The following is a 15,319-nucleotide window of genomic DNA, read 5'->3' as shown; positions in this document are numbered from 1 at the left end:
TCAAGTTCTTTGAATTTAATACAGGTTGAGTATCCCTTATCCAAAATGCTTGGGACCAGAAGTATTTTGGATATCGGATTTTTCCGTATTTTGGAATAATTGAATACCATAATGATATATCATGGCGATGGGACCTAAATCTAAGCACAGACTGCATTTATGGTTCATATACACCTTATACACACAGCCAGAAGATAATTTTAGCCAATATTTTTTATAACTTTGTGCATTAAACAAAGTGTATCTACATTCACACAATTAATTTATGTTTCATATACACCTTATACACACAGCCTGAAGGTCATTTAATACAATATTTTTAATAACTGTGTATTAAACAAAGTTTGTGTACATTGAGCCATCAAAAAACAAAAGTTTCACTATCTCATTCTCACTCAAAAAGTCTGTATTTCGGAATATTCCGTATTTCGGATATTTGGATATGGGATACTCAACCTGTACTTGGAGAAACAAAAAAGTTGCTGGCTAAGGTGAATCAATTGGACCCACAGTTCTACTAAATAAGAGCAAGGTGAGAGTTTTTCTTCGTGTTACATGTACTTATAAGTACTGTAACATCGTAATATAAATTCCATGAGTCTCATTAGCTGTAGCACAGCAGAAACACTTGACATTTGCATGATCCTAGAACGTCAACAAAAGAACTTACAGAGTGCAATTTATGCAAGGCAGGAAAATGGCTGTATTGCTATTGTACATAACCTTTACTGTATAATATTTTTCTGAATTGTGTAGGAGAGTTCACACTTCAGAAGATGGCTATTAAGCTTTATATTTTGATGATAATCAACATGTAAACTCATTAGACTACTTTGAGTTATAGAGCATAGCGTTTCGGATATACTTGTGCTCACATAGGATGGATAGTGCTATACACTTTACACGAGTACTACTCCTACATCATGAGCATGCTAAAATTCTAAAGTGCAATGGATGTAGAACAACATGAAAACAGTCTAAAATTATATGCATTTAAATAAGTCTGCTGCAATAGTTTTCAACTAATGGGGGTCATTCCGAGCTGTTCGCTCGCAAGCTGCTTTTAGCAGCTTTGCACACGCTAAGCCGCCGCCTACTGGAAGTGAATCTTAGCTTCTCAAAATTGCGAACGAAAGATTAGCAGAATTGCGAATAGACACTTCTTAGCAGTTTCTGAGTAGCTCCAGACTTACTCGGCATCTGCGATCAGTTCAGTCAGTGTCATTCCTGGTTTGACGTCACAAACACACCCAGCGTTCGCCCAGACACTCCTCCGTTTCTCCAGCCACTCCCGCGTTTTTCCCAGAAACTGTAGCGTTTTTTCGCACACACCCATAAAACGGCCAGTTTCCGCCCAGAAACACCCACTTCCTGTCAATCACATTACGAACACCAGAACGAAGAAAAAACCTCGTAATGCCGTGAGTAAAAAACCTAACTGCATAGCAAATTTACTTGGCGCAGTCGCACTGCGGACATTGCGCATGCGCATTAGCGACTAATCGCTCCGTTGCGAGAAAAAATTAACGAGCGAACAACTCGGAATGACCCCCAATGTTTTACTCAGATGCGTTCAAATTGTAAAGATTGGTTCCAGTGCTGAATGGCTACTGTGGCCAAATTAGTCCAGTGAGCGTAGGACCCCAATTTGTCAGCTTGTACTTGCCAGCCAAATGTATTTTCTCCCGGTCAAATGCTAATACAGTACTAGTAATTATGGGTCCACGGATGCAGTGATTCAAGCTAAATTTGATCTAAAGCAACAAAATAAGTAATCTGAATCAAAGCACTTTACAGGCAGCTTAACCTAGTTGCTTTTGTACAAAAAAATTCACATAGGTCTATAAAACACTTCCTCCCTTATTGTTCTAATGTCATGCTCTCACAAACATCTAAGCTCTAATAAGCAGGGCCCTCTCTACTAGTACATTTGTTTTGGTAGTCATGATACTTGATGAAAACTTGATGAAAAGTGAGACATTATAACAGACGAACAAAAGGTGATAGAATGTCTCACCTCTCTGCGCACCATGCTACATTCGTACTGGTCGAGGAAGATACTGAGCACTGTTCCACATAAGCCTCCAGAAATGTTCTGACAGCTGTCACACAATATAACACAGCCTTCTTTAATGGATGTCAATGCTGATCCAATGCCTAGACTCGTAAACCTCACCTAGAACAAATAATCAAAACACTGCATTTTACATTTTGATTTATTGTACTAGGCTATAGGCAAGAACAAAAGTATGAAAAAATAAACAAGACAAACCATTCATTTTAACACCCACAGTTCTGTTTAAGTGCATACACATACACAGTATTTTTTAAAGTATATACTGTTCAGCATCGACTAGAAATCCCTGCAGTTTTGTCTTACAATAATTACAGTTTTGTAATGTAAAATCCTTGGCATCATCTTCCAGGCACATTAAGTATTCATTTACCTTTTGTGGGAAGTTTGGATAAAATGCCAACAAAGCTTTTTGCAGGAGTTCCATGTTTGCATGGTAGCTGCAAACACCGAGGTTAGCTGGAGTGTGAGATATTGGCAGGCAGAACTTTGAACTCAGCTCAAAAAAACTTTGATTTTCCAATTTTCAATGTGGGATGTTCCTTCTTAAAAAGTACATAACCATTTGTTTTTTTTTGCATCATAATGTATTCTTTTCTGCCAGGGCAACAGTGGATATTATAGTCTTGCAAGAAGAAATTATTTACTGCATCCATTATTTCAAAATCTAGAGAAGGCTCAGGCCTTTCACGTTTTTTTCTCAGGTGAGGTGTGAATATTAAACTTTTCTGCCAAGCACTTCATACTCTCATAACCCTTATTAGTACTTGTTGGCAGATACCTAGAAGGCTGCCGCACCTGTTACCCTGTGATGATGGAATACACAGCCCATTGAAGTTATTACCCAAACTGCCTACACCAGTCCTGCATTATGATTACTCGATGCATTCTAGGATTTCATTTTTAGGTCTGTGTGTATTGCTGTATTAATTTTCTGTATTATGTGCATTGTTTTGATGCCTGTAAAGCGCCTTGAGTCCTGTTTGGAGAAAGAGCGCTATATAAATAAAATTATTATTATTATTACTACTACCCAAAATGCCTACACCAATCATCCATTATGCTTTCTGTGTGCTCATGTTTTTTTTTATGTCTGTGTGGCTTATCTTTTGATGTATTGCTTAAATCTTATGTGTTACGTGCATTGTTTGAGTTCAAGATGGCGCCGCGGATATTGAAAAAACAAAAGAGAAAAGTAACTTGCGCCTTAGCTGCAGCCCTGGACTGGACTCACAAGAGCACCACTCCTTGATAACCATACATATACACAAAAGGAAAATTTTGAGTAGTCCTCAGGCGCCGCTATATATATGAACAATCCAGATGTACACTTTGCCCAAATACAGAGTCTAGTATGGAAATTTCACAGCCAGTCGAGATTCCTCTTTTATAGGTGGATTCGCACCTCAAGACTGACCTCCACACCATGCGGGATGTACATCAAAAGGTTTCTTTACGTCACCCTTGGTCTCATTCCTTATAATGATAAACGTCCTAGCCCATATGTGAGACACTCACCTCCAGTCTGGGCCCTATGTTCCTTAAAAGGTTTCTTTTGTTCTACGTCTCTACTTCCAGCTCCGTTGTGATTCCTTATGTCATCCACCATCGACACTCGGCAGGATGGATGCAGATAGACCAATACCAATTATGGAGTATAAAGAAGAATTGTACGTAGATTCAAAAAAAGGGGAATTTATTCCAGACAACAATTAAAAAACAGATAAAAACAGAAAATAAAAAAAGGGTGAATCGATCCTCTGGTCTAGAGTTGTTTCCAACACATGCCCCCCAAAAAAGATTACCAAGGAGTGACTTCGTAAATCTCCAAATGGGGATGAATAAGGCAAATGGAACAACTTACAGACCTGGGTCTATTTCACAAAAAGCAGGTACCAACGCGTTTCGGATCTATCATCCTTCCTCAGGGTATATCACACAACCTAACCTGTCCAGCCTTTTATACCCACTGTCCATTTCCTGGAACAGTGTCAGCCAATCAGGTTCTCTAGATGTTTAATACACTTTTATCTTGTGTTTTAAGCTTATCTTCTCTCATCATATTACTCTTAATACTAATATATCCTAAAACTGGCCATTATCCATCTATAAAAACTTTTAAACATTGCAAAACACATAAATAAAACATAATTGGTAATTATAAACTCCAGCACTGGATTCCTGGAATCTAAAAATGTCCATAGAATAATATAGTATGATGGTGGTCCCAATCCGGATCGTTTAGCCGCTTGTTATGAAGTATCGCTGTAGTGATGAAATCATTCCTTTCCATTTCCTCCGGAAGTGACATATTTAGGTGTGTCTGGCAAGTGTGTCCTCACAGGTATATGTCCCCTGTTCCTTAGTTCCAGTATACGGGGAGCCGTGTAGTTAGTCGTCCGCTCGCCCGTAACCGGAAGTGTTCTGACCGAACTTCCGGTTGGTGGAACGCAAGTCCCGGAGGGTGTTTTGGAACGCACGGCCATCTTCAACATACAGATATGCATTCCGGGGAGATAAACAATAAATATAAAAGATTATTCTCTGCACATAATCAAAATATTCCACATACTTCCATTTGTTACATTACAGTCATAGGACATAATGCTGTTTATATATAAAAGTACTTATTACTAAATAAAAAGCGGAAAAAATATTTCTTCATTAATTTCATTGGTTGTATCCATTGACACCACATCCTAGTCAGATCGATTTGATGCCATAAAGGGATTATCCCTTTATCCTAAATCATTATTGATCAATTGTACACCTATAAGAACCACTTCATTTCGAAATCGACATTCAGTCCCTTGGGATCAAGGGTACGAAGTTCGTAAATTGTTCTCATCTCTAACTTAGCAAGCCTTATCTCCTCATCACTATTTCTCCAATTAGGGGTAATTATCTTTATTCCGCAAAAGCTTACCAAGTGATCTATGTTACATTTGTGTGTTTTACTGAAGTGAAGAGATACATTATGGGTCTCCAAACCCTTTTTGATATTACGGGTGTGCTCAGCCATGCGGATCTTCAACATGCGAGTTGTTCGTCCTACATATTGAAGACCGCAGGCACATTCAAGTAAATACACACAATTTTTAGTATTGCATGTGATGAAGTCCCTTATTTTATAAGTTTCATTTGTTTGTGTGGACCTGTACTGGGTGATTTTGTTTTCTTTACTTCTACATGCTCGGCACATGATGCAAAGCCCACATCTATAGAAACCTCTAGATTTGTTTCTAGTCATCATTCTTGGTGCCGTGGTAACACTTTTAACTATATTTTCTTTTAAATTCTTAGCTCTTCTGTACACAAATCTTGGAGCCTCAGATATGTGTTCCCGAAGTTTGGGATCTCGTGTCAGTATAGACCAGTGGCGTCGGATGATACGCTCCACCTGTCTGTATTGACTGTTGAAACCCATAATAATGGGGATGTCTGTTAGGTTATTATTCTTAGATCTATCTGTTTTCATAAGCATACTTTTCTGATCAATATGGCCTATTTTTTCTTTGGCCGCTTGTACTACAAGTGGATCATATCCCTTTTCCTGAAATTGTTCTTGCAGAACCTGTGCTTGTTCCCAATATACCTCTGTGTCGGTACAATTACGTCTGACCCTCTGAAATTGGCTGATCGGAATGCTTTTTAGCCAATTATAGTGGTGGTTGCTTTTATAATCTATAAAGGAATTGCAATCCGTCTGTTTGGTGAAATTACACGTTTTGATTTTACCATCCTCTATATATATATACGTAGGTCTAAAAAATTGACCTCGATGTCACTGATATTAAAGGATAAATGAATGTTGTTTTGGTTAGTATTTAAATAATCACAAAACATGTTTAAGGAGGCACGTCCTCCTCTCCAAATGAACAATATATCGTCAATATAACGATTCCATGACACCAGACTGGCACCCCACTCATGGCCACTCCATACTTGTTGTTCTTCCCAAAGTGCCATAAAAAGATTAGCGTAGCTGGGTGCCAGTCTGGTGCCCATGGCTGTTCCGGTCAGTTGGAGATAAAAGGAATTGTCAAACCAAAAAAAATTGTTATGTAGAATGAGGGATGTTCCTTCCAACACAAAGGCACTTTTATCCCTAGAGATTTCATTCTTTTCCATAAAAAATGACATAGCATCTAGACCTTGTTGGTGATTAATCACCGTGTATAAGGATGTGACATCCGCAGTAACTAATAAACAATCAGGTTCCCATTCTACTTGCATAAGTTTATTAATGGTCTCTATGGTGTCCTTCAGATATGATCTGGTATTTTTAACCATTGGTTGCAATATATGATCTATGAAAAAGGATAAATTGGATAAACTAGAATTGGTCCCTGTCCTATATATTCTTCCTAAGATCCACAAACACAAGGAGTTACCCCCAGGTCGCCCTATTGTTGCAGGGACCAATTCTAGTTTATCCAATTTATCCTTTTTCATAGATCATATATTGCAACCAATGGTTAAAAATACCAGATCATATCTGAAGGACACCATAGAGACCATTAATAAACTTATGCAAGTAGAATGGGAACCTGATTGTTTATTAGTTACTGCGGATGTCACATCCTTATACACGGTGATTAATCACCAACAAGGTCTAGATGCTATGTCATTTTTTATGGAAAAGAATGAAATCTCTAGGGATAAAAGTGCCTTTGTGTTGGAAGGAACATCCCTCATTCTACATAACAATTTTTTTTGGTTTGACAATTCCTTTTATCTCCAACTGACCGGAACAGCCATGGGCACCAGACTGGCACCCAGCTACGCTAATCTTTTTATGGCACTTTGGGAAGAACAACAAGTATGGAGTGGCCATGAGTGGGGTGCCAGTCTGGTGTCATGGAATCGTTATATTGACGATATATTGTTCATTTGGAGAGGAGGACGTGCCTCCTTAAACATGTTTTGTGATTATTTAAATACTAACCAAAACAACATTCATTTATCCTTTAATATCAGTGACATCGAGGTCAATTTTTTAGACCTACGTATATATATAGAGGATGGTAAAATCAAAACGTGTAATTTCACCAAACAGACGGATTGCAATTCCTTTATAGATTATAAAAGCAACCACCACTATAATTGGCTAAAAAGCATTCCGATCAGCCAATTTCAGAGGGTCAGACGTAATTGTACCGACACAGAGGTATATTGGGAACAAGCACAGGTTCTGCAAGAACAATTTCAGGAAAAGGGATATGATCCACTTGTAGTACAAGCGGCCAAAGAAAAAATAGGCCATATTGATCAGAAAAGTATGCTTATGAAAACAGATAGATCTAAGAATAATAACCTAACAGACATCCCCATTATTATGGGTTTCAACAGTCAATACAGACAGGTGGAGCGTATCATCCGACGCCACTGGTCTATACTGACACGAGATCCCAAACTTCGGGAACACATATCTGAGGCTCCAAGATTTGTGTACAGAAGAGCTAAGAATTTAAAAGAAAATATAGTTAAAAGTGTTACCACGGCACCAAGAATGATGACTAGAAACAAATCTAGAGGTTTCTATAGATGTGGGCTTTGCATCATGTGCCGAGCATGTAGAAGTAAAGAAAACAAAATCACCCAGTACAGGTCCACACAAACAAATGAAACTTATAAAATAAGGGACTTCATCACATGCAATACTAAAAATTGTGTGTATTTACTTGAATGTGCCTGCGGTCTTCAATATGTAGGACGAACAACTCGCATGTTGAAGATCCGCATGGCTGAGCACACCCGTAATATCAAAAAGGGTTTGGAGACCCATAATGTATCTCTTCACTTCAGTAAAACACACAAATGTAACATAGATCACTTGGTAAGCTTTTGCGGAATAAAGATAATTACCCCTAATTGGAGAAATAGTGATGAGGAGATAAGGCTTGCTAAGTTAGAGATGAGAACAATTTACGAACTTCGTACCCTTGATCCCAAGGGACTGAATGTCGATTTCGAAATGAAGTGGTTCTTATAGGTGTACAATTGATCAATAATGATTTAGGATAAAGGGATAATCCCTTTATGGCATCAAATCGATCTGACTAGGATGTGGTGTCAATGGATACAACCAATGAAATTAATGAAGAAATATTTTTTCCGCTTTTTATTTAGTAATAAGTACTTTTATATATAAACAGCATTATGTCCTATGACTGTAATGTAACAAATGGAAGTATGTGGAATATTTTGATTATGTGCAGAGAATAATCTTTTATATTTATTGTTTATCTCCCCGGAATGCATATCTGTATGTTGAAGATGGCCGTGCGTTCCAAAACACCCTCCGGGACTTGCGTTCCACCAACCGGAAGTTCGGTCAGAACACTTCCGGTTACGGGCGAGCGGACGACTAACTACACGGCTCCCCGTATACTGGAACTAAGGAACAGGGGACATATACCTGTGAGGACACACTTGCCAGACACACCTAAATATGTCACTTCCGGAGGAAATGGAAAGGAATGATTTCATCACTACAGCGATACTTCATAACAAGCGGCTAAACGATCCGGATTGGGACCACCATCATACTATATTATTCTATGGACATTTTTAGATTCCAGGAATCCAGTGCTGGAGTTTATAATTACCAATTATGTTTTATTTATGTGTTTTGCAATGTTTAAAAGTTTTTATAGATGGATAATGGCCAGTTTTAGGATATATTAGTATTAAGAGTAATATGATGAGAGAAGATAAGCTTAAAACACAAGATAAAAGTGTATTAAACATCTAGAGAACCTGATTGGCTGACACTGTTCCAGGAAATGGACAGTGGGTATAAAAGGCTGGACAGGTTAGGTTGTGTGATATACCCTGAGGAAGGATGATAGATCCGAAACGCGTTGGTACCTGCTTTTTGTGAAATAGACCCAGGTCTGTAAGTTGTTCCATTTGCCTTATTCATCCCCATTTGGAGATTTACGAAGTCACTCCTTGGTAATCTTTTTTGGGGGGCATGTGTTGGAAACAACTCTAGACCAGAGGATCGATTCACCCTTTTTTTATTTTCTGTTTTTATCTGTTTTTTAATTGTTGTCTGGAATAAATTCCCCTTTTTTTGAATCTACGTACAATTCTTCTTTATACTCCATAATTGGTATTGGTCTATCTGCATCCATCCTGCCGAGTGTCGATGGTGGATGACATAAGGAATCACAACGGAGCTGGAAGTAGAGACGTAGAACAAAAGAAACCTTTTAAGGAACATAGGGCCCAGACTGGAGGTGAGTGTCTCACATATGGGCTAGGACGTTTATCATTATAAGGAATGAGACCAAGGGTGACGTAAAGAAACCTTTTGATGTACATCCCGCATGGTGTGGAGGTCAGTCTTGAGGTGCGAATCCACCTATAAAAGAGGAATCTCGACTGGCTGTGAAATTTCCATACTAGACTCTGTATTTGGGCAAAGTGTACATCTGGATTGTTCATATATATAGCGGCGCCTGAGGACTACTCAAAATTTTCCTTTTGTGTATATGTATGGTTATCAAGGAGTGGTGCTCTTGTGAGTCCAGTCCAGGGCTGCAGCTAAGGCGCAAGTTACTTTTCTCTTTTGTTTTTTCAATATCTTCTGTGCACTTTTGGAGAGTGTCTTGCTGCCAACATGTTCACACATAGATCACAGAGGAAGGCTCTAAGTGATGATATTTTTAAAGTATGTGTTAATAATGATCTTATGGATATGAATATGGAGAGTGCCATGTTTAAATTGGAGAAATTATTGATAAAGGAAGGGAAGATATGGTGGGAGATTACTTCTCTGGAAAAATACTGTAAAGAGAGATTAGTTCCCCGGGGTTTGAAAATTAACAAATCCCCATCCTTCCAGAGAGAAACAGGACACTTTTTAGAGGAATGGCATAAAATCACAGATTCATGCTCCTACTCCCTAATGGAGTTGATTATTAAAGAAAAAAAGGAAGAGTTACGAACAATAGAGGAAGAAATAGAGACATTTAAATCATTAGTAGAACCATATGCTAGTTCAACTGAATATAAAGAAATGGAGGAAGTTATTACAGATAGAGTTATGAAAAGTGAAAGAGAGGTTAGAAATAAAAAACAAAAAAAGTATAATAGGGATAAAAAAGATAAGGCTGAACTAGCTATTATCCCCTCAACCCATGAAGATAAAAACATCTATCAGGAGGGATTACCACAAAGACCCCCACGTACACCCTATAGAAGAAGGGAAAATAGGATAGACAGGGGGGCCAAGTATGAAGACAGGAGAAATGATGTAAGAGAAAGGAGTTTTAACTATCGGAAAAACTCCACTAATAGATATAAAGGTTTACCATCAAGAAATAACTTTAGGGAGGCGACAAAATATGATAAGGAAAGAAGGAATGGAGGGGAGGAAAAAGTGGAATATGGGATGAGGTTTAACCAGAGAGAGAGAGGTAACTCATGGAGAAATCCAAGAATGGGAGAGGAGAATAGATCCCGTGACACATATGAGGAAAGAGGACATGATACCAATAATTGGGAACATGTAGACTCCAAGAGGAGACGAGATCATTTTTTAGAGAGAGGAACCCACAAACTATCGAGATGGAGATAAATAATACATCTAAAAAAAGAAAAAGAGGGAAGAGAGGGGGAAAGAAAAAAACCTTAAATAGAAAAAGAAGAAAAAGGAAGACTCAGCCATGTCCAAATATTGAGGATAATACAGTCCATGATTATACCACTGATATAAGTGCAGAGAATAAGAAGGAAGTCACCAAAATTTATAACCTAAGCAAATATGAATTAAATATATATGAAAAATCAGTCCTGGAAAAAGGTTTAAAATTTGCCCCAGCCAACACATGTGATAAGTTTGATACATATGTCGATATGGAGAAATTCATTAGAAGGCTTACATTAAAAAGATTCTTTGATGAAACTTCTGTGGGCAATAAGGAGGAAGAGACCAATGTTGTATCTAAATTTAGAAAGAAATCTAAGTTTTACCCCAAACACAAAAAAGGAAGCTTTATTGAGTCCTTTGAGAGAGTAGTGAAAGCTGACCTGGAGAGCATTAATTTTAAACCCAATAGAAAGGTAAACCTTTCTAAAGAAGAACGAAAGGCGATAAAATCCCTACGTGAAAATAAAGAAGTGGTAATTAAACCTGCCGATAAGGGGGGAAGCATAATTATTATGAATGTAGAGGACTACAATAAGGAGGTGTTACGCCAATTAATGGATACATCTACATATCAAAACCTAGAGGAAACCCCAATGACAGTGTCAATAAGAAATTTGAGGTTTTTTTGGCTATGTACCTTACGAAGGGGGTCATTACGGAGGAGGAATATAAATTTTTAGTGATAGACAATCCTTCTATACCTGTCCTATATATTCTTCCTAAGATCCACAAACACAAGGAGTTACCCCCAGGTCGCCCTATTGTTGCAGGGACCAATTCTAGTTTATCCAATTTATCCTTTTTCATAGATCATATATTGCAACCAATGGTTAAAAATACCAGATCATATCTGAAGGACACCATAGAGACCATTAATAAACTTATGCAAGTAGAATGGGAACCTGATTGTTTATTAGTTACTGCGGATGTCACATCCTTATACACGGTGATTAATCACCAACAAGGTCTAGATGCTATGTCATTTTTTATGGAAAAGAATGAAATCTCTAGGGATAAAAGTGCCTTTGTGTTGGAAGGAACATCCCTCATTCTACATAACAATTTTTTTTGGTTTGACAATTCCTTTTATCTCCAACTGACCGGAACAGCCATGGGCACCAGACTGGCACCCAGCTACGCTAATCTTTTTATGGCACTTTGGGAAGAACAACAAGTATGGAGTGGCCATGAGTGGGGTGCCAGTCTGGTGTCATGGAATCGTTATATTGACGATATATTGTTCATTTGGAGAGGAGGACGTGCCTCCTTAAACATGTTTTGTGATTATTTAAATACTAACCAAAACAACATTCATTTATCCTTTAATATCAGTGACATCGAGGTCAATTTTTTAGACCTACGTATATATATAGAGGATGGTAAAATCAAAACGTGTAATTTCACCAAACAGACGGATTGCAATTCCTTTATAGATTATAAAAGCAACCACCACTATAATTGGCTAAAAAGCATTCCGATCAGCCAATTTCAGAGGGTCAGACGTAATTGTACCGACACAGAGGTATATTGGGAACAAGCACAGGTTCTGCAAGAACAATTTCAGGAAAAGGGATATGATCCACTTGTAGTACAAGCGGCCAAAGAAAAAATAGGCCATATTGATCAGAAAAGTATGCTTATGAAAACAGATAGATCTAAGAATAATAACCTAACAGACATCCCCATTATTATGGGTTTCAACAGTCAATACAGACAGGTGGAGCGTATCATCCGACGCCACTGGTCTATACTGACACGAGATCCCAAACTTCGGGAACACATATCTGAGGCTCCAAGATTTGTGTACAGAAGAGCTAAGAATTTAAAAGAAAATATAGTTAAAAGTGTTACCACGGCACCAAGAATGATGACTAGAAACAAATCTAGAGGTTTCTATAGATGTGGGCTTTGCATCATGTGCCGAGCATGTAGAAGTAAAGAAAACAAAATCACCCAGTACAGGTCCACACAAACAAATGAAACTTATAAAATAAGGGACTTCACCACATGCAATACTAAAAATTGTGTGTATTTACTTGAATGTGCCTGCGGTCTTCAATATGTAGGACGAACAACTCGCATGTTGAAGATCCGCATGGCTGAGCACACCCGTAATATCAAAAAGGGTTTGGAGACCCATAATGTATCTCTTCACTTCAGTAAAACACACAAATGTAACATAGATCACTTGGTAAGCTTTTGCGGAATAAAGATAATTACCCCTAATTGGAGAAATAGTGATGAGGAGATAAGGCTTGCTAAGTTAGAGATGAGAACAATTTACGAACTTCGTACCCTTGATCCCAAGGGACTGAATGTCGATTTCGAAATGAAGTGGTTCTTATAGGTGTACAATTGATCAATAATGATTTAGGATAAAGGGATAATCCCTTTATGGCATCAAATCGATCTGACTAGGATGTGGTGTCAATGGATACAACCAATGAAATTAATGAAGAAATATTTTTTCCGCTTTTTATTTAGTAATAAGTACTTTTATATATAAACAGCATTATGTCCTATGACTGTAATGTAACAAATGGAAGTATGTGGAATATTTTGATTATGTGCAGAGAATAATCTTTTATATTTATTGTTTATCTCCCCGGAATGCATATCTGTATGTTGAAGATGGCCGTGCGTTCCAAAACACCCTCCGGGACTTGCGTTCCACCAACCGGAAGTTCGGTCAGAACACTTCCGGTTACGGGCGAGCGGACGACTAACTACACGGCTCCCCGTATACTGGAACTAAGGAACAGGGGACATATACCTGTGAGGACACACTTGCCAGACACACCTAAATATGTCACTTCCGGAGGAAATGGAAAGGAATGATTTCATCACTACAGCGATACTTCATAACAAGCGGCTAAACGATCCGGATTGGGACCACCATCATACTATATTATTCTATGGACATTTTTAGATTCCAGGAATCCAGTGCTGGAGTTTATAATTACCAATTATGTTTTATTTATGTGTTTTGCAATGTTTAAAAGTTTTTATAGATGGATAATGGCCAGTTTTAGGATATATTAGTATTAAGAGTAATATGATGAGAGAAGATAAGCTTAAAACACAAGATAAAAGTGTATTAAACATCTAGAGAACCTGATTGGCTGACACTGTTCCAGGAAATGGACAGTGGGTATAAAAGGCTGGACAGGTTAGGTTGTGTGATATACCCTGAGGAAGGATGATAGATCCGAAACGCGTTGGTACCTGCTTTTTGTGAAATAGACCCAGGTCTGTAAGTTGTTCCATTTGCCTTATTCATCCCCATTTGGAGATTTACGAAGTCACTCCTTGGTAATCTTTTTTGGGGGGCATGTGTTGGAAACAACTCTAGACCAGAGGATCGATTCACCCTTTTTTTATTTTCTGTTTTTATCTGTTTTTTAATTGTTGTCTGGAATAAATTCCCCTTTTTTTGAATCTACGTACAATTCTTCTTTATACTCCATAATTGGTATTGGTCTATCTGCATCCATCCTGCCGAGTGTCGATGGTGGATGACATAAGGAATCACAACGGAGCTGGAAGTAGAGACGTAGAACAAAAGAAACCTTTTAAGGAACATAGGGCCCAGACTGGAGGTGAGTGTCTCACATATGGGCTAGGACGTTTATCATTATAAGGAATGAGACCAAGGGTGACGTAAAGAAACCTTTTGATGTACATCCCGCATGGTGTGGAGGTCAGTCTTGAGGTGCGAATCCACCTATAAAAGAGGAATCTCGACTGGCTGTGAAATTTCCATACTAGACTCTGTATTTGGGCAAAGTGTACATCTGGATTGTTCATATATATAATGGCGCCGCGGATGGCTGCCTCGGTGCTACTCTGCCAAGTAGCCCTCATTTTTAATTTTACATGTATGTCTAATATGTCGAGTCTATCGTACAGTTGCAATGTGCAGTATAAACTCATAAGTGTAATGTTTGTAATGTATGCTACATTTTTCCCTCTTCTTATGCTATGTATTCCTCCTACATGTTGCTGCTTGGCAATGCATTGTACCACAAAAAATTCCTAGTGTACATGAGTACACCTGGCCAATAAAGCTGATCCCCAGTGATTGTACACTACCAAATACTGGAGTTACAGGAACTACATTGTTCCCTGCTGCTTTCTTAAAGTTCGGAGGCGTTGCATAGAAAGTCAACATTTCTCGTTTTGTTTTTCTGGTTGCTGGTGACTGACTTGCCCCTGCTGCCGCCTTCCTACGTCTGTCCTTTTCTCTGATAGCAGCCTTTTTTCTTCATCTAGTTTGGCACGATAAACATGACTCTACTCAGCTGAGGTTTTTCCCATGTTGTAAAACACTCTCTAGAAATAATATAAATCAGTACCGTATCTTCTTATTGTAATACATTACAATTCCTAAAGCTTCATAAGGTTATGTTGAATTCATAAAACCTACCATAAAATGAATAAAGTTGTCTATTATACTTACTTTAGTCTACAACCATTATTATTATTTATCTATTTATTACCAGTTATTTATATAGCGTACACATATTCACCAGCACTTTACAGAGAATATTTGGCCATTCACATCAGTCCCTGCCTCAGTGGAG

General features: G+C 38.2%; 1 protein-coding gene across 3 annotated transcripts in view; it reads right to left on the bottom strand.

Annotated features, from left to right (window-relative positions):
• Positions 1-15,319, bottom strand: part of RTTN (rotatin) — a 660,131-nt gene that overhangs the window by 184,212 nt on the left and 460,600 nt on the right. For all 3 annotated transcript variants that reach the window (XM_063923387.1, XM_063923386.1, XM_063923388.1), the window contains exon 32: positions 2,018-2,176. In XM_063923387.1, the coding sequence (XP_063779457.1) occupies positions 2,018-2,176 (159 nt within the window). The remainder of the gene's footprint in view (positions 1-2,017; positions 2,177-15,319) is intronic.

This window comes from Pseudophryne corroboree, chromosome 5 (genome assembly GCF_028390025.1).
Source record: "Pseudophryne corroboree isolate aPseCor3 chromosome 5, aPseCor3.hap2, whole genome shotgun sequence".
NCBI classification, from domain to species: Eukaryota; Metazoa; Chordata; class Amphibia; order Anura; family Myobatrachidae; genus Pseudophryne; species Pseudophryne corroboree.
This window is presented reverse-complemented; position numbering and strand designations above follow the sequence as displayed.